The 25,675-nt window shown below is 36.8% G+C and overlaps 1 protein-coding gene across 1 annotated transcript; it reads right to left on the reverse strand.

Moving 5' to 3' along the window:
• Positions 1-24,715: 24,715 nt before the first annotated feature.
• On the reverse strand, positions 24,716-25,616 carry LOC102845017 (etoposide-induced protein 2.4 homolog). The gene is made up of 2 exons (XM_006887327.1): positions 24,946-25,616; positions 24,716-24,833 (listed from the first exon to the last, which is right to left on the reverse strand). Exons 1-2 carry the CDS (start codon positions 25,614-25,616, stop codon positions 24,716-24,718), a joined length of 789 nt encoding a protein of 262 aa, XP_006887389.1.
• Positions 25,617-25,675: the final 59 nt, after the last annotated feature.

The raw sequence follows: 25,675 nt of genomic DNA on the forward strand, positions 1-25,675 counted from the left end.
TTAGATGGAGCCTCAGAATCCTTGCCTCCAAAGACCCACCCAGTCTAACCCTTTCCAGGACAAATCTGTTTGTTTTCCTAGCAGTCCATGGTATTCTCAATACTCTTCTCCAGCACCACAGCTCAAAGGCATCAATTCTCCTTCTATCCTCCTTGGTCATTGTCCAACTCTCTGATGCATAACAAGTGATTGCAAAGACCACGGCCTGTATCAGACGCACCTTAGTCTCCAGAGAGACACCATCTCTCTGTGTTTTTTTGTTTGTTTGTTTGTTTGTTTTTTTATTCCACGATATATATAGTCAATACATAGGTACATACCTATGGAATAAAAAAAAAAAACACCAAAGACACAAGCCAGATACATCTGTCTTGGAGAGGATGCAACCAAGTTTCTCATTGGGGCTAGGAATTTGAAGCTGTGTCTCACATACTTTGGTCACGTGGCCAGGAGATACCAGTTCTTGGAGAAGGATATCATTCACGGAAGCATAAGACAGTGTACAAGGGGAATACTCCAAATGAGATGGATTGATAAAGTAACTGGGGCAATGGGAGTTGGTGTGTAGGAATTAGGGGGACTGGCTCAGGACAGCGCAGGATTCAGAACTGCTCTGCATAGTGTCCCTATGAGTGTCAGGTGACTCGATGGCATATAATAACAAGATACAACTGAATCAAATTAGTATGAGGTCATCTTTTCCTGCCCTGAGCTGATAATTTGCTGAATATGCAGGAAATCGATATTACTGCTGATTTTATTATATAACAATCAGATATGTAAGTATAATTAAGAAAAACAGTGCAGTGACTTCATCATAAAAGTAGAATTGCTGTGATAGTCCCTTTAGATTGCTATAAGGAGCTCTGGTGGTACTAAAATAAAAGAACAACTCTTCAAAAGAAATATATTTTGTGGTTTCCATTAAGATTCTGATTGTTGTTTTTAAGTGCCATAGAGTCGTAGACAACCCATAGTGACCCTATGAACAAAAATCTTGAGCACAAAACTTTCATCTTTCCTCCAAGTTCATGGAGTTTCTTTCAGGGGCAAGTTTTGGTGTTTTTGTTTTTCTGTTTTTGTGCAGGTTTTTGGTTTTGTTTTTAAGGTAGATGCCACTCCTCCTATGAAGCCTGTTTAATTTGGGAGATTCACAAAAACCAGGCAGTAGGGCCACAGGCCCTCAGGCCCAATAGCCTTTTTAAAACACAGGCAAAATTCAATGAGCTCACACTCAGTTACAAGCAAAGCCACATCCTAGTCATTCTTTCTCAATTTTACATTTTTTGTGCTTATGTGTTTTTTCATAGGTAAAACGAGAAAAGTTGAAATCTCAGAACATTTACAATTTTACTCTTGTGAAATCTATAACACCAAGAAATTGCTGTCTGAACAGTTCAAGGGATTTCTGCATAGTTTAAAATCAAGAATGCTATGCATCAGAGCTAAATCCTTTCCCTATACCTATTCAAAATGTATAACCAGTAAATTATTCACAAGCCAAGGCATTATGAAGAAAAATGTGACATCAAAATTGGAAGATTTATCAACTTGCATTATGTAAATGACATAATCTTGTGTATCAAGAGCGAAAAGGTATTGAAATTTTTTTTTCAAAAGATCCAAGACTACAGGAACAATCAATATGGATTGCATCTTAATATGGAGATGATAGATTTTCACCATTGGGCCAATAGGCAATATCATGATGATGGGGAATAATTGAAATTGTCAGTGATATTGTCTTAATTGGATATGCAATCAACATACTTGGCACCAGTAGGCAAAAATACAAAATGTATAGTGCATTGTGTAAATGTGCTCTTAAGGACCGCTATAAAGTGTTAAAGAGCAATGCCATAAGTTTAAAGACTAAGGTGAGCCTGATTAAAACCACAGTCTTTTCAATTACGTGCTAGGCATCTGAAAGTTGGACAATGATTAAAGAAGACACAAGAAAAGTCAATATCTTGTGTTGTTGTGTTGAAAAAAAAACACTGAATATCCTATAGCTTGACAAAAGAACAAATTATATATATATGAAAGTGCAACCAGGATACTCCTTAGAGGCAAGGATAGTAGAGCTTCCTCTCACGTATTTTGGGGATACGGTTAGAAGGGATCAGTCCTTGGAAAAGGACATCCATCATGTTTGAAAAGATGAGGGGGTCATCAAAAGAGAGGAAGATCCTGAATGAGATAGATTGACGTAGTGACAGTAATAATAAACTAAAATATATCAGAAATAATGACGATGGTACAAGATAGGACAGAGTACAGATATGTTGTACAACTGGATGCTGAGTTAGAGATTACTCAATGGCACCTAACAACAACAAATTACATTAACATGCATGTTGTCTTCTTCCTGATAATATGACCAAAATGGATGGAAAAAAGCATCAATATCTTTCCTTCTAAGGAGCATTTTGACTATATTTCTTCTAAAACAAATTTATTTGTTATTCTAGCATTAAATGGACACCAGGGATATCATTGCTGATGTCAGATTGATTCCGGCTGAAAGTAAAGAATACCAAAAGAATGTGTATTTATGCTTATGGGTTATGCCAAAGCATTTTAACAAGTTGTGGCTGTCATTGAGAAGAATGATAAGCCCCAGCAATTAACTGTGCTCATGTGGAACATATTCCTGGATGAGCAAGCTGTTGTGCAGAGAGAGCAGAAGAACACTGCATGGTTTAAAATTGAGAAGGGAGTGTGTCAGGGTGCTATTCTCTTTCCATACCTATTCAATCTGTATTCTGAGCAAATTATCCAAGAAGCAGAGGAGTGTGGTATCAGGAATGAAAGGAAACTCACTAATAACCTGTGTTGTGCAGATCACACAATCTTGCTTGCTGATTTTGAGAACTTAAAGCACTTGTTGCAGAAGATCAAGGAATGCAGCCTTCCATATGAATTATACACCAATATATTAAAAAAAAACCCAAAGATTCTTACCACTAGACAAATAGAAAGTGTCATGATGAATGGAGAGGAGATTGAAACTGTCAATAGCTTCATCTTGCTTGGATCTACGATTAAGACACTTCGTACCAGCAGTCAGGAAATAAGACACATTGCACTGAGAAAATGTGCAATTAGGGACTTCTCTAAATTATTGAGGAGGCATGATGTCAGTTTGAGTGCTAAAATGCATTTCATTCAGGCTGTAGTCCTTCCAATTACTAGCTATGCATCTGAAGCATGGACAATGAATGTTGTTGTTGTTAAGTGTTGTCAAGTCGCTTGCGACTCATAGTGACACTATGTTGCCTCTCATAGTGACCCTATGTACAACAGCCCTAAACTCTGCTCTATCTTGTGCTAATCACACTGTCTCTGATACACCCATCCCGATTACCCCAGTCACTGAATCAATCCACCTCATAGAGGGCCTTCCCCTCCTGCGCTGTCCCTCCACCCTCACAAGCATGATGTCGCTCTCTAAGGTCAGGTGCCTCCTTACAACATGTCAAAAGTATGTTAGATGAAGACTCAGAATCCTTGCCTCCAAGGAGATGTCTGGTTTAACCCTCTCCATTATGAATCTGTTTGTTTTCCTAGCAGTCAATGGTACCCTCAATACTCTTCTGCAGCACCACACCTCAAAGGCATTAAGTCTCCTATCTTCCCTAGTCATTGTCCAACTCTCTGATGCGTAACAAGTGATTGCAAAGACCATGGCCTGTATCAGACACACCTTAGTCTCCAGAGAGACACCATTGTTCTTCAGTACTTTGGAGAGATACCTAACAGCAGACTTTCCCATCGCAATATGTTTTTTGCTTTCCTGGCTACTAGTGCCAAGAGGGTTGACTGTGGAGCCAAGCAAACTAAAACTGTGAACAGTCTCAATCTCTTCACCATCCATCCTGATGCTGCCAATTGGTCCAGGGGTGAGAATCTTTGTCTTTTTGTCATTGAGCCTCAATCTGTATTGGAAGCTGCAGTCCTTGACCCTCTGCAGCAAGTGCTTCAGGTCTTCCTCAGGTTCAGCAAGCAGGGTTGTGTCATCTGCATAACACAGATTGTTGATAGATCTTCCACCAATCCTGATGCCACATTTCTCCTCGTTGAGCCCAGCCTCCCGGATAATCTGTTCTGCATACAGGTTGAAAAGTTATGGATAAGGACGATAAAAAAAAAATTGATGCTTTTGAGTTGTGATGTTGGAGAAGAACACTGAACATTCCATGGATAGCGAAGAGATTGAACAGCTATGTCTTAGAGAGGGTGCAGCTGGAGTGTTCTTTGGAGGCAGAACTAATGAGGCTTTGTCTGACATGTTTTGGACATGTTGCTAAGAAGTACTGTTCCCTGGAAAAGGACATGATGCTGAGAAGAATGGAGGATTGTCAAAGGAGAGGAAGACCCTCAACCAGGTGGAATGACATAGTACCTGCTACAATGTGCTCTTGTGTGTCAGGAACTGTAAGGATGGTACAGGTCAGAATAGTGTTCAGATCATTGTTCATAGTGTCACTATGATTTATACTCAACTCAATGGCACCTAACAGTAAGAAGCATTACATGACACGTTCAATATTCTTCAAAAACACAGGAATTCAAGACATCAATTCTTAGATCTTGATTATTTATTATTTAGTTTTAGATAATCTACAATCCCATGCCTTGCTTCATGTGCATCATCTTCTTCAAGGTATGGTTTTTACTTTTAATCATTTTAAAGACATATTTTTAAAAGTATGTGCATAACATAGCAGCTCTATATGTGGCTACCGACTTGCCACTTTATTTTTGTTGTTACTGTTATATGCCATAAAGTCACCTGCTACATATAGTGACCCAACAGCTCTGAACTCTTGTCTATCCTGAGCCAACTTCATTGTCTCTGACACATCTACCCCCATTACCATAGTCACTGAGTCAATCATATCATTGAGGGTCTTCCTCTCCTGCGCTGTCTGTCCCTCCACACTCCCAAGCATGACATCCTTCTCCAAGGACTGGTCCCTCCTTGCAACATGCCCAAATATGGCAGACAAAGCTTCAAAATCTGTGCTTCCAGGAGCTCTGGTGGCCTACTGGTAAGAAGCGGTGCTATAATTCCAAAGTTGCATGGTACAAATACATGAGAAGCCCTGTGGGAGAAGGATGGGTAATCTCCTCTCTTGCAATCTACTGCCTCTGAAACCCCAGTGGAGGTCTCCTGTGGGTCAATTTCAACTTGATGGCAAACAACAACAAAATCCCCCACAACTGTGAGTAGAGTTATATGAAATCTGTGTGACCACTGCAATCAATTTTGGACAAAGTAAGGAGTATTGGAGGACATGTCTTACTTCATGAGGATTGTTTTTGTGTTATCTTTGCTGTTGATGGAGCCAGTGCTCTCTTGTGGAGTTAGCAGAAGTCAAACTCAGCCATCCTCACTCTGCCCTTGCCCTTATTCCTTTTATAGCATCTTTTAGAATTAATATAGGGACTTCAGGGGGTAAGAAGTTATGCAGCCTACACAGACATGTGATTTTAATCTATCTGCTGCCTTGTGGAAGAAAGATAATTTCTTCTTATGTTCTTATGTAGTTACAACATTGGAAATCCAGCTTCACAGTCAGCTATGAGTCAGTTCCCACGTTTCTAGCATTTAGTTTGTGTACTTGAAATAGTTCTTGATGGCAAAGTATTACAAAAAGATGACTTCAGCTCTACAAAATCTCCTTTAACTACATTTCACCACTGTTGCTATTGTTGTGTACCATCCGGTTAGAATTGACCCATAGCTGAACTTCCAGTGGGTTTTCAAAGATATTTTAATAGCCCGTTCTTCTCTCAGAACAGCTAGTGAGTTTGAACGATGTTCATTCGGGATTGCAGTGCAGTTTCTCACCATTAGGCCATCACAGCAAGTTCTCAATACCCTATTAGCTTGCTAATAACTTCTGAGTTTGTTTGTTTGTTTTTAATTAGCTTGTTTACCTTTTTTTAGCACTTGAATTCCTTAAAAATAAGTTGGATTGCTATTTCCAGAAGCAGTGTCATTTCTTTTAGGATATTTTATTGTTATTTGTGATGCGCACCATATTTTGGGGACTAGAACACATCATCTTACCATATTTTGAACATTATAATTTCGTTTCTTCCTGATAGTAGACTGAAATAAATAAAATAGTTCATTGAATATACAGTAGGTATGATCCAGGAAGCACCAACATATAAAATATTATTTGAAATGGTTAGATCAATTGCTGCTATTGCTATTAGATGCACCAAGTTAAGTAAAACTCATAGCACCCTATGAACAATAGATCTGAACCTTGTCCTATCCTGTGCCATTTTCATCATCTCTGAGCTCATTGCTGCAGTGACTGTGTCAATGTAATAACCATCCATAATTTAAAAAACGAGAAATTAAAGAAAATAAATTTTTTGTATTATAAAGTGAAGCAAATGCTGTTATGTGCCATCGAGTCACCTGCAACTCATAATGAATCTATATACAACAGCTCTGAACCTTATTATATCCTGAGCCAAACTCATTGTCTCTGACACAACTACCTCTATTACCCTAGTCACAGAGTCAATCCATCTTACCGTGGCTCTTCTTCTCATGTGCTATTCCTTTATCCTTCCAAGCATGATGTCCTTCTCCAAGGACTAGTCCCTCCTTGCAATATGCCCAATGTTTGTCAGATGGAGCTTCAGAATCCTTGCCTCCAAGATGCAGGCTGGTTCACCCTCTCCAGGATGAACCTGTTTGTTCTCTTAGCAGTACATGCTATATTCAATACTCTTCTCTAGCACCACAGTTCAAATGCATCAATTCTCCTATCATCCCTAGTCATTGTCCAGCTTTCTGATGCATAGCAGGTAATTGCAAAGACCATAGCCTGGATCAGGCACATCTAAGTCTCCAGACAGACATCACTGCTCTTAAGTAAGTAGTCTGGAGAAATTCCTGACAGCAGACTTTCCCAATGCAATTCATCTCTTGACTTCCTGGCTGCTGGTACCAAGAATGTTGCTTGTGAAGCCTAAAGCTGTTAACAATCTTGATCTCTTCACCATCTATCATGATGCTGCCGATAAGCCCAGTGGTGAAAATTTTTGTTTTCTTGATATTGATTTTCAATCCACAGTGAACGCTGCAGTCCTTGACTTTCTATCAAGTGATTCAGGTTCATCTCCGTTTAAGTAAGCAATATTGTTTCATTTGCATAACACAGGTTGTTGATCCAATCCTAATGCCACATTCCACCTCATAGACCCTAGCCTCCATGATACTCAACTCCTCATATAGATTGAAAAGGTGTGTGATAGAATACACCCCTGCTGTACCCTCTTCCTCTTTTAAACCATGCAGTGTTTTCTTGCTTTGTTCTGATGACTGCCTCCTGGCCCAAGTGTAAGTTTAGCATAAGCACTATCAAGTATTCTGGGATTCCCATTCTTTTCACAGTCAGCCACAGTTTGTTGTGATCCACACTGTCAAATGCCTTTGCAAAATCATTGAAACAAACATAGATATTCTTCTGGTGCTCTCTGCTTTCAGCCAAAATCCATCTAAAATTAGCTATAATATCCTCATTACCATGGCCAAGGCAGCATCTTTTTGTTGAAATAGGTCAATTGGTATGCTCTCAATTCCTGGGGCCTTGTTTCCTGCCAATTCTTACAGAGCTGGTTGAACTTCTTCCTTCATCACCACTGGCTCTTGCTCATACATTGTTTCATGAAATTTTCTGTGTCAGCCAATTCTTTTTGACACGGTGCTTCTTTATACTCCTCCTATCTTCTTTTAATCCTTCCTGGATCATTTCCTATTCTGTCCAGAGCACCCTTTAGTATTGCAACTCAAGCTGTGAATTTGTTCTTTAGTTCCTTCAACTTAAGGAATGCCACGCAAGTTCAACCCTTTGATTTTTCTGACCCTAACTATTTGCACATGCCATTATAATGCTTTGCTTTATCTTCCCAAAACTTTGAAATCTTCTTTTCAGCTCCCTAATTTCTTGATTTCTTCCCTTTGCTTTGGCTTCTCAGTGTTCTTTATGATATTCAGAGTCTCTCCTCTCATTTCATCTTGGTCTTTTCTTCCTCCTCTGTCTTTGTGGTAACCTTTTGCACTCTTCTTGAATAATTTTCTTAATATTCTCCCACAGCACACCTGGTCTTTGCTAATTAGTGTTCAAGGCCTCAAATCTGTTCCTGAAATGGGTTTGGAATTCAAGTAGGATAGACTCGATTTCAAATATTGTTTCCTGTGGATTTATTTTAACTTTTTTTAGCTTCAGCTTTAACTTGCATATGAATAGCTAGTAGTCTGTTCCACAATCATCACCTATCCTTGTTTTCACAGATGATATCAAGCTTCTCCTATGGTGTTTCCCACAGATATAGTCAATCTGAATAAATGACTACCCCAAATATTGGCTGATACGGAAGCTTGATCTTTGATGAAATGTTTAAGAACATTTTAATATCAGAACTAAGACTAACTAAGCAATTTATTTATTTTCATTAATTTACGATAAATCTATTTTCTTCATGGGATAACCAAAGTCAAATTAGAAAAGTTGTTTATTTTATATATTTTTAAATTTGAGTTTTTTGCTAATTTCTAGTGACTTCTCTTTCAGAGAAGCTAGAAATTCTAGTCAATAATGATAATTATAAACACATAAAAATGGCAAATTTTATATAGGTATTAAAATTGAAAAATAAATAGTAGCTAAATTATCACCTTTTGAATGATAAAATGATTTACAAGGTGACATTTTAAATGCACTACTGGGTTTATTTGCCAGTTATCAACTGTGCCTCACACATCAGTCCTTCTTAGTAACAGTTGTTGACTTCTAATTTGAAATCAAGAAAGATGTCTTCACTTGGCTTTGCAGGTATTTATATGCGTGAAAACATGTCTAATTCGGCAGTAGAGAGTTTGAAGTTAAAATTCCTTTCAATGAATATGTTTTGAATATCATTAAATTGCAAATAAGAGTCCCTGAAATTGTAAACATTTAAGTACTTGTCTGTTTATAAAGTGATTGACATATTGAAGCCATCAAAAAGGGGTTTGGAAGTAAGTCTTGATAATCTACTTCTAAAGAGTCACAGTCTTGAAAAACCCTATTGATCATATGATTATTTTCATGAATACATGAATGCAATTTGACACTAACTCTTTGTATTTAAATCACAAATACACTCAAAATGTGTCTATTGGTGATTTTAGGCTATAATGCTGCATGGTTTAGAATTAGGCAAGATGTGTATCAGAGTTGTGTCCTTTCTCCATGCCTATTTAATCTATATGCTGAGTAAATTATTAGAAAAGCTGGACTTTATGAATAAAAATATAGCATTAAGATTGGAGAAAGACACAGCAATAACTTCACTATGCAGATAACACAACCTTGATTGCTGAAAGTGAGAAGGGCTAGATACACTTCTTTTAGAAAGTTGAACACTGGAGCCTTCAATATAGATTATATATATCTCAAGAACAAGAAAACAAAGATCCTTGCCACTAGGTCCATAGGCAACATCATGATGGACAGAGAAAGAATCAATATTATCAATGATTTAATTTTACTTGAACTCACAAATTCATACACTTAGTACTCGCAGTAAGAAGACCAGGAGACTCCTTTATTACTTTTAAGCCATGCAGTGCTCCCTTGTTCTATTAGCAGATCATCCTCGTCATCTCAGCATAGATATTGCCAATAGCACCTTTCAGTACATTATGCTGGAGAGAAGATTGATGTTTTAAATGAGTACATTGTACCCTTATCTTTTATCAACATCATTGGTACCAGCAGCCAAAACAAAAATTAAAATACTGGTTGTTTTCGGAAAATCTGCTATATGTAATATTTACAGAGTACTAAATATCAACAATGTCAGCTTAAAGACTAAAATAAGTGTAATCCAAGTTATAGTCTCTCAATTACTTGCCATGCATCTAAAAACTAGACAATGGCTAATGATGATAGGTGATTCAGTCCCTTTATTTGTGGTGCTGAAGAGGATTATTCAACAGCTTCTCAGACTGTCAAGAGAACACATAGATATGTCCTGGAGGAAGTAAACCAGGGTGCTCCTTGGAGGCAAGGACAATGAAACTTCATTTAACATATCATGGGAATGTTCACGGGAGAGGTCAATCCTTGGAAAAGGACATCATGCTTAGAAAGGTGGAGGGTCAGCATAAGTAAGTTACGGCCTCAAAAATATTTTTACAATGGGCTTGTGTGTGTGTGAGCTTGTGAAGATGGCACAGGTGAATTCATTATCAACTCAATACCCCATAAGAGTAACTATGACAACAGTGTTCAAAAACAGTAATTATCATTAATTGAAGTAATTAACTTATTACAATATCTAAGCAAATCTTTATCATAAGACTTTCAGGAAGTCATCTTAGAAGGGCTTGTTATGTTCTTTTGAATCAACTATGACTTACAGTGACCCTATGAACAACAGATCCCAGCCTTACTCTATCGTGCATCATTCTCACAATCTCTACTTAACCCACTGTTGTTGTCATTGTCAGTCCATCTCATTAAGGATTGTCTTCTCATTTGTTTATCCTCTACCTTTCTCATCATACATGGAAAGGCAAATTTTCCAAGGACTAGCCTCTTCTGAAACCATGCCCAAAGTATGTGAAAAGAAGTTTTACCTTCCTTGCCTCTAAGGTGTACCCTGGTTACATTCCATCAAGACAAATTCATTTGTACTTTTGAACCCTGTAATATATTCAATACTCGTTTTCATAACACCACAATTTAAAGTTATAAATTCTTGCTCAATCTTCCTTATTCACTGTTCTACTTTGAGATGCTTAAATAGCAATTGAAAATATCATGGCTTGGAGCAGTTTCATATAGCAAAGATTGTAGCTTTCATTATGGGTTGCATCTTAACATCAAACAAACAAAAGTCCTCATAACTAGAACAATAGGGAACTTTATGATAGGTGAAAATAGGATTGAAGTTGTTAATTATTTCTTTTTATGTGAATGAATAACCAACATACATTGTGACAGTAGTCAAGAAATCAAAAGATATGTTGCATTGGGAAAATCTATTGTTAAGGACCTCTTTAATGTGCTAAAGAACAAAGGTATAAATTTAAATTCCAAAGATAGATAATAGAATTTTACTACCATCAAGAAAGAACAGCCATTTTTGCTCTGCTACAAGAAACCAAGGCCCACGTGGCATGGCTAGCCGAGGAGCGTCTTCCAGCCACAGCTTCTCCAGTGTCTGCTAAAGTCTACCAAAACCCAGGTGCACTCACACTCTGGCTGGTGACAGAACCATTGCCTGCCAAGTTGAGGGGATGCAGTTTTCAATCACAAACCAGCACAGACAACTATACCTTTGCCCACACCACCTGGAGAACCTGCTCTTCCACTGTTGGAGACTGCCTAGCTGACACTCCTATTGTCCAGTACCAGGACCACCAATTTCACAGGTACTTTGGGTGAAACACTGCTGCCTAGCTTTATCACATGAGATTTTATAAGCTCAAGTGGAAGAGGCCAGGTGGAACCACAGTTTTAGGAGGGCAACAGTCATTCTGCTCCTGGTTGACTGTTCTTCCAAAGAGGGGAGCACCAATATACAGGTCCTTCACAAAACATTGCCATGACCTGGGTAATTATATGGTTAAAACACTAAGAAAAGACTCATATAATGTCAAGAAAGCAGCAGCCTGCCTCAGTCATCATAAAAAAAACAAAATAAGCCTTCTTGTCAAAAGGCAGACCCAATGAATATCCCAAATAGAACCCGAAGAAATATGTTGATGTGGAGTTATTTGAACAGCTACAGAAAAAGATGCAAATTATGCAAGAAACAATGGAAGACATTAAGGAAGCAAATACCTCAGAGACAGCAATTCAGGCAACAAACATATTGATTAGAAGCAATTTGAACAGCTAAGGAAGAAAATGAGAAAAAATGAAGGAAGAATTGATAGTATAGATAAAGAGGCACAAGAACTTAAAAAAATGATGACATGACAGAGAGGGAACAGTCAACACAATACTGTAAATAACAGAAAAGCATAAACATGCAATCCAAATATTAAGACAGAAAGGCAGAAGTATCCATATTTATGTCCAACATAAAACCACACTGAAAGCATATAGAATAAAAAAAATACAGATGAGATGTAAAGAAAATATTAGAATCATGTGGGATGACATCAAATGGTACAACATATGTATGGCTGGAATTCAAGAACATGGGAGTGACAGGTAAGTCACTGAGAAAATTGTGGAAGAAGTACATAAAGAAAATGTCTCTGGTATTTTGAAGAATGAGAAAATCCACATTCAAGAAACACAATGAACAACAATTAGATTAGACCCAAAAAGAAAATCAAGAAGGAATATAATAGTCAAATTCTCCAAATTAAGACAAAGATAGAATATTAAAAGCAGTGGGGGTTGGGGGGCCTGAAGAGTCACCTACAAAGAGAAGCCAATGGGACAGTATATACAGAAAATTGAAAGAAAACAATTGCCACCCAAGGATCCTATACCTAGGAAAGCTCTCCATCAAATATGAAAGAGAAATTAGATCCTTTGCAGAAAAAGGAGGAACTTAAGGAATTTGTGAAACCAAGAAGAAAACCACAAGAAATTGGATAGGTAATAGTAAGCAGGAATAACAGAAAAAGAAGCATGGCAAAACAGAAAAAGTAAAACCTGATCTGAAAATAATCACACTTAATGTGAATAGACTAAATGCACCAAACAAGGGGGAAAGAGTAGCAGAATGGATAAAAACGCAGTCTATCAATATGTTGTATATAAGAGACACATCTAAAAAAATGTAGAGAAAGACAGACTCAAAGTCAAAGGATGGAAAAAATTATACTGAGCAAATGGCAACCACACACACACACACACACAGAGAGAGAGAGAGAGAGAGAGAGAGAGAGAGAAATGCAGGAGTGCAATAATAATTCCTGATAAAATAAACTTCAGAATAAAAACCACCATAAAAGACAAAGAAGGGCATTACATACTAATTAAAGTCACAATATATCATAAATACGTAAGCTTGGTCAACATTAATGTACCAAATGATAGACCTGCAAAATACATAAAACAATGGAAAAGAGAATTGAAAAAATAAATAGACAGCACAACAATAGTAGTAGAAGACTTCAATATACTACTATCACCAAAGGATAGGTCAACTCAAAAGAAACTTAACTAAGATGCAGAAGAGCTAAAATATGCAATCAACCAACTTGACCTGTGGATGTATTCAGATTACTGCACCCAACTAAAACTAATTCACTTCTTTCTCAAGTCCACGTGGTTCATTCTCCAGAATGGATCGTATATTAGGACACAAAACAAGCCTCAGGAAATTAAAAAACATTGAATTAATACAAAGTATCTTCTCAGATCACAATGCCATAGAACTAGAAATTAACCACTGAAGGTTAAATCTTACAAAACCACCCATATGGAAGATGAATAACTCTTTACATGATTGGATTATAAAATAAAGTTTAAAGAATGCTACAGGGCCTCCACAAGAATAATACCAATAACACAACTACAAAATGGGCAAAAGACATGGAAAGAATTTTCACTGAGGAAGATTTTCCAATGGCACACAGACACATGGAGAAATGCTTAAAATCACAGGCAATAAGAGACATTCAAATCAAAACCAAAATGAGATACCGTCTCACTCCAGTAGCAGAGACAAAGTTTAACAGGACAGCAAGTACTAAATGTTAGAGAGGATGTAGCAAGATAGGAACTCTTATACACTGTTGGTGGGATTGTACAATGATGCAACCACTCTGAAAGCTGTTTGACATTTCCTCAGAAAACAGAATGTAAAATTTCCATATGACCCATCTATTCCACTACTTGGAATATACCCCAAGAAAATGAGAACTGAGGCACAAATGGAGACTTGTACACCAATGTTCATAGCAGGGTTATTCATCATTGCAAAAACATGGAAACAGCCCACATGTCCAACTACAACTGAAAGGAATGACAAATTGTGGTGTATTTACAAGATGGAATATTGTGCATCACCCAAAAGCAATGATTTTGCGAATCACTACCTAACTCTGAAGGGACTGGAGAGCATAATAGTAAGTGAACTAACTCAGTCCCATAAGGACAAATACTGTATATAATCATAATTGTAGAATGTGTATGAGAATTCAAGATGAGGAGGTTGGGAACAGAGAGGTGAGGATGGGAGGGGGGGATCAATCATAGGATCATACCATTTGATGGTTGGAGGGAAAGGTGGGTAAAGAAAATCTGAAAGATCTTGTGTGAAAGAAACAATGCATATGAACTTAGAAAGTAAACAAGTACATAATTAAAATTCTATAAAAAAAACAAACAGCCAGTGAACCAGAGTGTCTGTGTGTTCTCTGAGATACCCATTCCATCAGAAAACAAAGAGCTATAATATTTCAGTATTAGTGAACAATAAGAGGTTATTAGCAATAAAAAAAGTTCCACCAGAGATCATAAAATCAGAAGACTGGCATGTGACAGAATTCTGGGCTCCTGTCCTTGGAATGAGAGTTCTTGCTAATAGAGCAGTTGTCTTCAGGCATTTGCCACAGAGCTAAAGTTGCTGGTTTATGGAGTCAGAGCATATAGTAGCTTCAGATTAGTAACAGAATGAACTACAAATCTAAGCTCCAGAGAGACACCTTCCTCCATAAATCTAAAAGCATTTCATAATACTTGCTTAAGAAGGGCAAAGTAAAAAACTGGAAAGACAGCCTTTTGACAAAGCTGAGAAGAATTTGTCCTGATTTAGGAACTATTACTTGAGTTGTACCTAATCTTGAATTGTAACTTGTTACTTCCTTAATAGGTCTATAATCATGGATATTATCTGTGAGTTCTGTGAGTTTATTGTTAAGAATCCAGGATAGAAACAATGAGTTCCCTGGAAGGGAGGTTGTTGGTTAAACTGGTAGGGGGGGAAAATAATAATATTGGAACATTAAAAGTAGTTGATATCTGACCTGTTCTTGAGATCTGACTTTAAGCTACTTGTGTTGATGAAAATGCTTTCCCTTGGTGAAGTACTTGAAGTCAGACACTGCTATATCATTATCAGTGGCATATATTTACATACATGCATGTTCAAATCAATTCTGGACAGTGTGTGGGATCTAAAGAACTTCATACAAAATTGTTATCTATTAACAAGATTAGGACTCCTGTGTGATATCATGCTAATGAATTTTACTATCAATGACTTAAGTTCTGACTTTCTGATACTTATTTTTTAGTGTTTTATTTGAATTTCTAAATGTCTCTAAGTATCACTTTTCACAGATGTTAAATAGTAAAAACAAAACTATCATTATAGGATAGAAAAATTATACATCTTGAGTTTGGCAGTAGTGGGTATGCAGGAAATGACATCTGCTGTTTATCCTTCCAAATCTATTTTTCTCTTAATATAATCTATATTATATATTCATCCTTATTGTAAAGTTCCTGAATGAATTGAATTTTAGCATATTGGTTTCGCACCTAAAATGGGTCAAGTCTACACAAAAATGCCTTATGAAAAAAACCCAGGTGATATACTTCCAAAGAATCATCTATTGAAAACCTTGGCACAATGGTAGTTGATGATGGTGGTGGGTATTTTCTGTATACTGAAAATAAGAAGATAAAACTACTTATATGTCCTCCATTAGAACCTGGAAGAAAATTTCATTATTTGTTAATTATTAAAATTTTCCATTCTCTCCGTCAGAGCAGGAATCTTGTCTTATTTGATTCTCACCTAACCAGTAACTAACATATAACTTAAGACAAATTAACAAAACCATTACCACGGAATTGATTTTGTTTCATAACAGCCCTATGTCAAAATAGTAGAACAGACCAATAGGGTCTCCAAGCTTTACAAAAGTAGATTGCCATTATCTTTCTTCCATGAGAAAACTGGTAAGCTTGAATGTCCAACCTGATAGGAGCAGCTGATTACTTAGTCACTTTAACACCAGCACTCCTTGATGTACCATAATTGCTCAAATTTATTGCATGTCAGGAACAAGGAATAATTTGTTTTAGTTTTATAATTGTTTAAATATTAACTTTCTCCTATTTTTATTTTCTTCACTTACAGCAAGTTTTCTTGAACAATACATCATGTTTTTCCTGCTATATTTATCTTTTCTTATAGTTAAATATATTGAAGAATAATAATGTAAATGAAAGAGCTTTGCAAAAGAATTTATAAAATATTCTTACCTCTGAAGTCTTTCTTCTGAAGTGATATTATCCTTCCCATTCCAAATAGTATATGAATTATAAACACTTATAGTATGTACATTTATTCTCTATTTCTATTAACCTTTAAAAACTATACCCTATTTTTTTGGAGTTAAATGTTTACTTAACACAATCTATAAACTAGTGTTTACATTTTAATGATAAAAATTAATAAAATATTTATTGTATGCCAACCAATTAAAACAACAAAAAAATAATAACTCCCAAAACGTTCTCTACAGAGTCAATTTTGACTTCTGTGTCCATACAGGACAGAATATTGAATAGTTTAAAATCAAGAAAGGTGTATATTCTTTTTCAATACCTAGTGGCAAGAAGTTGTGGTAAAATCTCGAAGGCACACGGGTTGAGGCCACCAGCAGCTTCACAAAAGGATGGCGATTCTCTGCCAGTCTGTTTAACTACCTCTGAAGAGCTGCTGGAGGATCAGCTATGGGTCAGTTCCGACTCTGTGGTAAACTGCAATTCAGTCTGTATGCTGATCAAATAATTCAAGAAGCTGGACATCATTAATAAGAACGTGGCATCCGGATTGGAGGGATATTCATCAACAACTTGTATTATGCAGATGGCCCTACATTGTGTGCTGAACGTGAACACTTGAAGCACTTGCTACAGAAGATCAAGGACTATAACTTTCAAAATGGATTATATCTCAGCACCAAGTAAACAGAAATCCTCATCACAGAGCTTACAGGCAACATCATGATAGGTGGAGAAAAGTTGGCAATTGTTAACAATTTCATCATACTTGGGTCCACGCTAAATAATTTAGGCACCAGTAGTAAAAGATATATATAGCATTGGGAAAGTCTGCTGTCAGGGACCTCATCAAAGTTCTGGAGAAGAATAAGGTCAATTTAAAGACTAAGGATTGGAAAGTCATAGTCTTTCCAATCATCTGTTATACATCAGGGAACAATGAATAAGGGTAGCAAAAGAAGAATTTATTCCTTTGAATGATGTTGTTGAAGAAGAGGGCTGACTACTCCATGAAGAGCCAAAAGAATAAACTGACATATCTTGGAAGAAGTGCAACCAGACTGCTCCTTACTGGCAAAAATAACAAAGTTTCAATTCACATGCTTTAAGCATGTTCTTTACAAGGGCTATTCTCTAGAAAAGGACATCATGCTTGGAAAAGTGGAAGACTGGTGAAAGAGAGGAAGACCCTCAATAAGACAGATTGATACAATGAGTACAGAAAGGCCTTAAAAGTGGAGAGGATGCTAAAGAATAGGATAAGGAAAAAATCTGTTGTCATAGTGTCACTATGAATCTTATACGACTCCATGACACTTAACTAAATAAAATGACCACAGAGTAGACCTGCTCAATAGGGTTTCTAAGTCTATAAATTTTTACAGTAGCAGATTGCCTCATCTTTCTTCACCACTTATCTCTCATTTAAGAGTCAAAAACTTAAATACTATGCCACGACCACTCCTTGATATTAAACATACTCTCCTTTATTTCAAAATTAATATTTGCCACTCTAAAATAAAACAAACATATATGGTAAGAAACAAAAGCCAAGGCAAGCATTTTCCCTATTATTGTGATTTAGTTTAATAGTTTAAAAGCAAACAAGTCTTTTACACTTTAATTTCATTATTCAAATATGTGTTATGGAAAGATAAATATCTCTGCCTACATTTAAGTATTTATCTGATAACTGTATCTATTAAATCTGCCAAGTAAAATATATCTCTGCTTTTGCTGTGGTGTAATCTACTCATATATGAATAGAATAGCAGTGAATAATCAATAATATATGAAAATATTCACATGTGAGGGACCATTTTCTAAAAGACCAATATAAATTCAGTTTATAATGATCCTTTATCCAAGGTTTTCCTCTTTACATGTTGTTGTTGTTGTTGTTAAGTGCAGTCGAGTCACAGGCGACTCATAGCGACTTTAGAATGAAAGGCCTGAAAGCTGTATTACTTCCATCCTTTCTCCAGGTTCATAAAATTTCTGGAGGCAAGCTATTTCAGAAGTGGATGCCACTCCTGATTTCAAGCTTGTTTTAATCAGGGAGCACCACCAAACACTGTCCACCATGGGTAACCCTTATCCCATTTGATACATCAATGTCACAGTGTTCAGCAACCACGAGTTACCATACCAGGGTTACACAACCTAGAAGAATGTTTGACCAAAAGCAATTAAAAACAGACCTGAGGTCCACAGATTAAAGTCACCCGCCTTTGGCTTGGAAACATGGCTTTCTGTCTGCTAGACCAACTGATCTCACTCTATGTTGTTGTCAAGTGCTGTTATGTCATAGGTGACTTGTAACAACCCTATGAATGAAAGACCTGAACACTTCTATAACTTTCATCCTTTCACCAGGTCCATAGGGTTTCCAGAGGTAAGCTATTTTGGAATGGGATGCCACTCCTGCTTCCAAGCTTGTTATAATAAAAAAGCTCCACCAAATACTGTCCACCACGAGTAACCATTATCACATTTGACACATCAGTGTCACAATGTTCAGCTTCACAGCAACCATGTACAGAAAGTGGACAGACCAGGGCTATATGACCCAGAAGAATGAACAAAAACAATTAAAAACAGGCATGAGAGTTCTGGTAACTTGTTTAATTGTACATGGTGTGCATTTAGTGAGAACTATAGCATTAGATGTTGGTGTGTAGCAATTAGTGAGACTGGCTCAGGACAGGGCAGGGTACAGAGCTGCTGTACACAGAGTGGCTGTGGGTCTCAAGTAACTTAACAGCACATAAAAACAACAATAGTATTAGGTATTTTGATGAGAAGCTCACCACCCAAATGAAAAGGTAGTAGGTGAGGCTCGTTTCTGTAAATTACACATAAAAGTAGATTATCAAAGCAACATATATTTTGATAGTCGGTGAACGGTCATTATATATTCACGCTGACTATATAATAAGCACCTTTTTTGAATTCTTCTGTGCTGCACAACCAAAGGGGGATTACAAAAAAGTATTTATCTTTTGTACGTAGGTCCTTAGAATGTAAAAAGCTAAATAATTTTTCATAATTTGTAATAATGAATTATTATCAAATGATCCAATGAAGTACCTAGTAATAGAATAATCACAGAAATATTTGTATTTACCTTAGTAGAATGTGAAAACTATGCTCTGTTATTCAAATCTCAAGTTTAAAAAATCCTAGGTTATTTCTTTGAATTTGAAAATGATCACTGGCATCTTTATTCACTAACAAAATCTATAATTTGCTTTAAAAATATTTTTTCAAGGATTACAATAAAATTCCAAAACTATGTGAACTGCCATAGTCAGAGCCAGATTTTTAGTTTTGTGTTAGTCTGTATTATTAATCTTCTTAGTTTAAGCCTATTGTTTCAAAAGCAAGCTGTGGAGAAAGAAGGCTCTATAGGGAGTAAATACACAAATAAATCTCCTTGGGGTGATATATAGAGTTCTCATAATAAATTCTTGAATATTTTATAAACTGAAGGGGTTTTTTTTTCCATATTTTTGCATCTGTTTTGCCACTCTGCGAGTTTTATTATTCATTGTTAATCTACATCTTAAAATGTTAGGTGTATATAGTTTATAAGTATATGGTTTATGAATAATATCCCAAACTCTATTATTTATGATTGATGAAGTAGAGAAATATTCCTTTTAGACAGGTATTACTAAGTGATAAACTACATGTAAATATAAAAATTATTTTTAAAAGGCTAGTTGAAATTATTCTGCATGCTTTAGGTAGAGACAGTTATTTTTTGTTTTCTTTTGTTTCATGCACTATGCTGAGGGTAGAGAAAGCACTGAAGGTAGAGATATTAAAGACATAGAATTTGAAATGAAAATAATTCTGGGACAAATTTCAATGCTGCTACCAATTTATCATTATATTTATTCTTTACTATTAGTTAATATTTCTTTTAAATTTAGAACATTCACATTTTTTCCCTCTTACTTGATTGTAGATGTGGCAATTTCAAATGAGTGTTCCTCATTCCTTCATCTTCTGCTTTTTGCTTATGTTTAATGGAGATTATGCTACTAGTAGCAATTCTGTTAACAACTCTTGTTTCAAGCGTAAATTGATGTTCTGAGGGTTGTTTTATATTTTTCCCCAACCAAGGAGACTTTAAAATCATCTTGCCATCACTCTATGTGATGTGGAAAATACCTAGATTAAAGGAGTACTGTGAAAAAGAAACCATCATGGATCGCTGAAGTTAGAAATTCAATGCCACAACCTGAAATAGCCACTTTCATTAGAAATGAGCATGTAGCCAGCTTTTCAAGAACAAATTTAAGGAAAGAACATGCCTTGTTAAATAATAATCAATAAGCAGTGCATGTCTAATGACTAGACTTTGAATGATTCTATGAGCATAGACTAACTATCCAATTTAGAACTAAGGATCTTGAAATAAAAAGCAATCATTCTCAAGTATTGTGGAGAAAAGAGTAGTGTAATTAAACTACAAAACATGCCTGTAACCTGGCATATAGAGGTCAGCTTGATGGGGGAAAAAATTATCACTTTTTATTGCCTTAGAAATAGATAAAGGAATTTTTGTTGCCTTTATGTATTTTGTATTATCTCATTTTATGAGATAATGTATAATAAATATATATAGTTCTTATTTTTGCATACATAATCAGTAATTATAAGCAGTTGTTCTCAACATCATTAAAAGTCCATTGTCAAATTTGAAAAATAAAATTTGACAGTTTTTATAAATTATAGGTACAATCTATGCTACCATAACGAAAGAAATTCTAACCAAAGCAACAATTTTTAAAAAGTGTATTTCTTTCTTATGTAATTATTTTGAGGTGGAAAAAAAGACTTCAGACACAATGTGAATCTCTGGTCTCAAAGATCATTCAGTGATTGTGTCCAACCATGAAAAGGGTATGTGCTCTTGCACACAACTAGAATTAACTTGATTTCATCACTTAGAGAAAAAAAATATTATGTGCCTTAAAACTTTAATGGCAAAATTTAAGCTGTGTATATCTCATATCCTATTGGCAAAAACTTTCTCATAATGAATTATTTTTCACGGCTGTAGACTCCAAGCTAACTCATAGCTGACTTTCCAGTGGGTATTTAAAGACTGTACATGACACTAGAGGAGATTGCTCAGCTTTCTTTGTAGAGTTGTACTGAATTATAAATGCTAGAGAGGCTCAGCAGCTCAACTCCCTGTAGACTAGGTTGTATAGATGAAAACAGATGGTGTTAGGACTTTTGAAAATGGCTTTTCTGTTTATTGCTTTAGCCTGCCTTGAGTCATGGGTCACCAGATGCCTAAACTGCAGAAACATATTTCAACATTGATCATAAATATCTTCAACATGATTAACAACTGTGAGGCCAACATAAAAGAAAGAGGTAATTGGACTGAAAAGTCTGTGGTGAGATGTAGCCTAGAGGAGTTCTAGAGACGGAACCAGAGTTAAAGATTTTCTTTATTGGGCAATTAAGGAAGAGCTAACTTGTACCTGCTATGAGGAAAAACTTTCTGGACCATTGAGGAAATTAGAAGTTTCTTGTGATTATGTTGCTGGAATAAACTTGAATTTACACTTGTTGATTGGAAGCAACATATCTCATGAACATGAAGTTAGCACAAGCATGTACCATGTGAAGAGTTAGCAGAATGACACTGTCAGTTTGCATTGACATCTTAAATATCATTAGCAATATTGACATAAATTTTGAAAGCAATTTTATAAAATACTATGTGTCAGAGCAAGTGTTGAGGACTCTCCTTCATAGGGTCACTATGAGTCGCCTGCGACTCAACACCACTTAAAAACAACACGATAATAGAAGAAGAATCAATACCTTTAAGTTGTGATGCTGGAATAGAGTGTTGAATATACTGTGGACTAGCAGGAGAACAAACAGGTTAGTCCCAGAAAGGATAAAACCAAGCAGATTCTAAAGGCAAGGATTTTGAAACTCTGTCTTATAAATGTTGAGCACATGGCCATGAAGGACTAATCCTTGGAGAAGAACCTCATGTTTGGAAAGGTGGAAGGACAGCTTAAGAGAGGAAGATCCAGAATGAAATGGATTGACTCAGCGACTGAAAAAATGGGATTAGATCTTTCAGAGATCATGAGATTGGCTTAGGATAGGGTTGCTCTTAGAACTGTGTTGTACAGGTCACTATGAGTGACAAATGACTCATTGACACATAACAACTACAACAACAACAAGCTTATTTAGTAAAACTGTTTACAAAACAAGGTAACCTATTTAATTATATTTTGAAAATTTCATTACATGTTATGCTTATATATCTAAACAAAATTTCACTGTATATTACATTTATAGACCTAAATCACAATGAAATTTTATGCTCAGTTATGAACATGCTATTAAACTAAATAAATAATTGCAGATATATGTAAAAGTTGTATGATGTTGGTGTCAGTTTCAAATGTATATGTTTATCTCCTATTCTATTCTATTCTATTCTATTCTATTCTATTCTATTCTATTCTATTCTATTCTATTCTATTCTATTCTACTCCATTCGGTTCTGGTGGCCTAGTGGTAAAAATATGCCCTGCAATCTTAAAGGCAAATGATTTTAATCTGCCAGTTGCTCTGTGTGAGACAGATGGACAATCTCCTTCCATGTAATTACTGCCTTTGAAAACGCACTGGAGGGTTAGCTATGGGTCAGTATTGATGTAACAGTACACAACAACAACAAAAACATTCTATTCTAGCCTTTCTGGTTATGGTCTAGTAGCATGAAGTTGCAATCCTAAAGGGACATGGTTTGAGGTAATTCCAATTCTACAGCAACAACAGTCAAGATTTCAAGCTCCCTCCATCTGTATCTGTATCTGTATCTTGTTCTGTATCTCTCTCTCTCTCTCTCTCTGTGTCTCTGTCATCTCTACCTCTATCAATCTCTATCTCTATCTCCATCTTTATCTACCTCTCTCTATCTCTAGCTCTAACTAGAGAGAGAGATTTGTCCAGCATCATGTCTATTAAGATTCATATGACCATTTGAACCATAATTCTGAACCTTGCCCTATTTGTATCATCCTCACCATCACTGATATTATTGAGTCCAGTGTTGCAATGACTATATTACTCTATCTTGTTGAGTGTTTTCTTTTCTTTATATGACCCTCAACCTTTCCTAAAATGATGTATTTTTCAAAGGACTTACTCTTTCCCACAGAAGCACAAAGTTTGAGAAATTAGGTATCATCCTCTTTGCCTCAGAGGTCGCCCTTGTTGCACTTCCTCCAAGGCAAACTTGTTAGTTTGTTTGCAGTCCATGGGATTCTTCTGCAACACAACAATTCTTCTTCTATTATCCTTCTTTTTTTTTTTTTTTTTGGAAACCAGTTGGTGTTTAATTTTGATATTCTAAAACTGTACAATTGCTTTGACATCCTATCCCCACTCATATAGTTTCTTAAAATGACAGGAAAAAAAGCCAACAAATAAGAAGTTCAATGGGTTTAATAAATTTGCCCCATCAGTTCCTATTTGCAGCACCCAATATTCCTTTGAAGACAGGCCCAGCAATGGCCAACAGTAAACTGAGACTTCCAGAACCTCAGACCATCTCTGAGCATTTGGTGTCTCAGTGGCACTTGTCCGGACTTGCTAACTCCCTGTAGTTGGGATACTTTATGTACCAGTGAAGAAAGTCTTTGCCCTTCACGAGAAAGAAAGAAAATCACACCTCAAAGCCCAAATGATGTGGCTGAGAGGTGTTTCCTCTTGTTGCATCTCATCTCTTCAGATCCTTTTTTTTTTGCAGTGGAACAAGACCAAAACCTCACCTGAGTTACAGAAAACAAGACAGTGATGGCTATTAAGGGGCGTGACCAGGAGTGACTGAGATCCTCCTTTACTAGCCACATCCAATGTATGTGCTTCACAGAACCAAAGGAACATAACAAATTACAACAACTAGATTTACAAAATACATTCATCCAAGAGTCGAAGGCAGGAAGGAAGGTGGGATGATAAATGGCACAGGGAGAAAGTGTATTTAAATCAGTCCAGGCCCCGGGTCCAGCAAATGCTATATAATAGCCACAGAAAAACCTACAGTCCATTTAGACCACAGGCTTTTCACTTGTTTTGAAGTACTGGGGTGCTAAAAATCTATACACTGGTGTCAGAAGATTCTGCTTAAGTTTGTCAGAGACAAGGAAATAGGCAAAGGACCCCTGGCAGACTGGGTCCTGCCTTCCCTGGTTAGGGGAGGTCAGCAGGGAGAAGTGTCCCATACATCCGTCCTGGATGGCAGGGGAATCAGTGGTCGGCGGCAGCCTTCAGTTTGGCAGGAGATGGATGTGGTGAGGGGAACTTCTCTGCAGAGGCTGAGCTGCTCAGAGCTGACTGCAGGTAGACTGTCTTGTGGAAAAGTCTGTTGCTTAAGAAGACCACCAAGGAGAAGAGGCGCAACTGAAAAAGGTATGCTTTGCCGGGAATCTTTGCCTCATTAGCGCTGATAATGAATAAAGGAAAGAGGATGGAGAAGAGGCAGCCACTGGTAATGTATGAGGACTGCATTGCTGTGAGGAAAGCCAAGGGCAAACCAAATCCGAAGTAATAAGGCCAATTCCTTTCTATGTTTGACAATCGCTGGTGCGTCTCAATTTCTTTATTAAACCAGCGATATTCAAAGCAGTAAAGTGAATAGAGAAGGGACATATGCAGGAGGCTAACCAGCTGACCAACGAGATGGATGGGGAAGAGACTCACAAACATCCCCTGGAAAAGGAAAAGAGCTTGCAACAAAAGGTTGAAGAGCATATCAGCAATTATTTTATTGACACTAGGGAATGGGTGCGGCTTCCTTCCTGATACTTCAAATGCCAGATCAGCTATATCTTGGAACCAAATGGCATTGACAACTTTGTTCAGCACAAACAGGGTAAGGACCCAGAGAGCACTGAAAATTGATGTGAGGAGGAATTCCAGCCATGACCAAACATCTCCATGTAGTAACGGATCACCAATAATTTGCGCTGTCACTGACTGAAGCACAGGAATAAACACTCGGTAAAACAGCATGAGACTAAACCAGAATACGCCTCCATTCCAGGCACAGCACAGGATAATCCTACTGATAATACGTGGTTCACTCTCCTGCTTCCGCTCTACACTCTGTGTTCTCCTCTGCGCAAGGACGCTGCTGGCCTGTCTCCATCGAAGCTCTTCCCTCTTCTGCTGTATCCGAGCATCCAGCTTTGAGATGGTACAGATACCCCAGATGGAGTCTTTGATGCCCCTGGCCAGGTCCTGGAGGAAGGTTTTGACACTGTTAGCCATCTCGTCACCTTTCAATATACCAACTACACAGAAAAAGAGAGAAGCACCTCAGAACCTCT

The sequence above is a fragment of the Elephantulus edwardii genome, unplaced genomic scaffold (assembly GCF_000299155.1).
Source record: "Elephantulus edwardii isolate Elephantulus edwardi_28Jun2011 unplaced genomic scaffold, EleEdw1.0 scaffold00056, whole genome shotgun sequence".
Classification (NCBI taxonomy): Eukaryota; Metazoa; Chordata; class Mammalia; order Macroscelidea; family Macroscelididae; genus Elephantulus; species Elephantulus edwardii.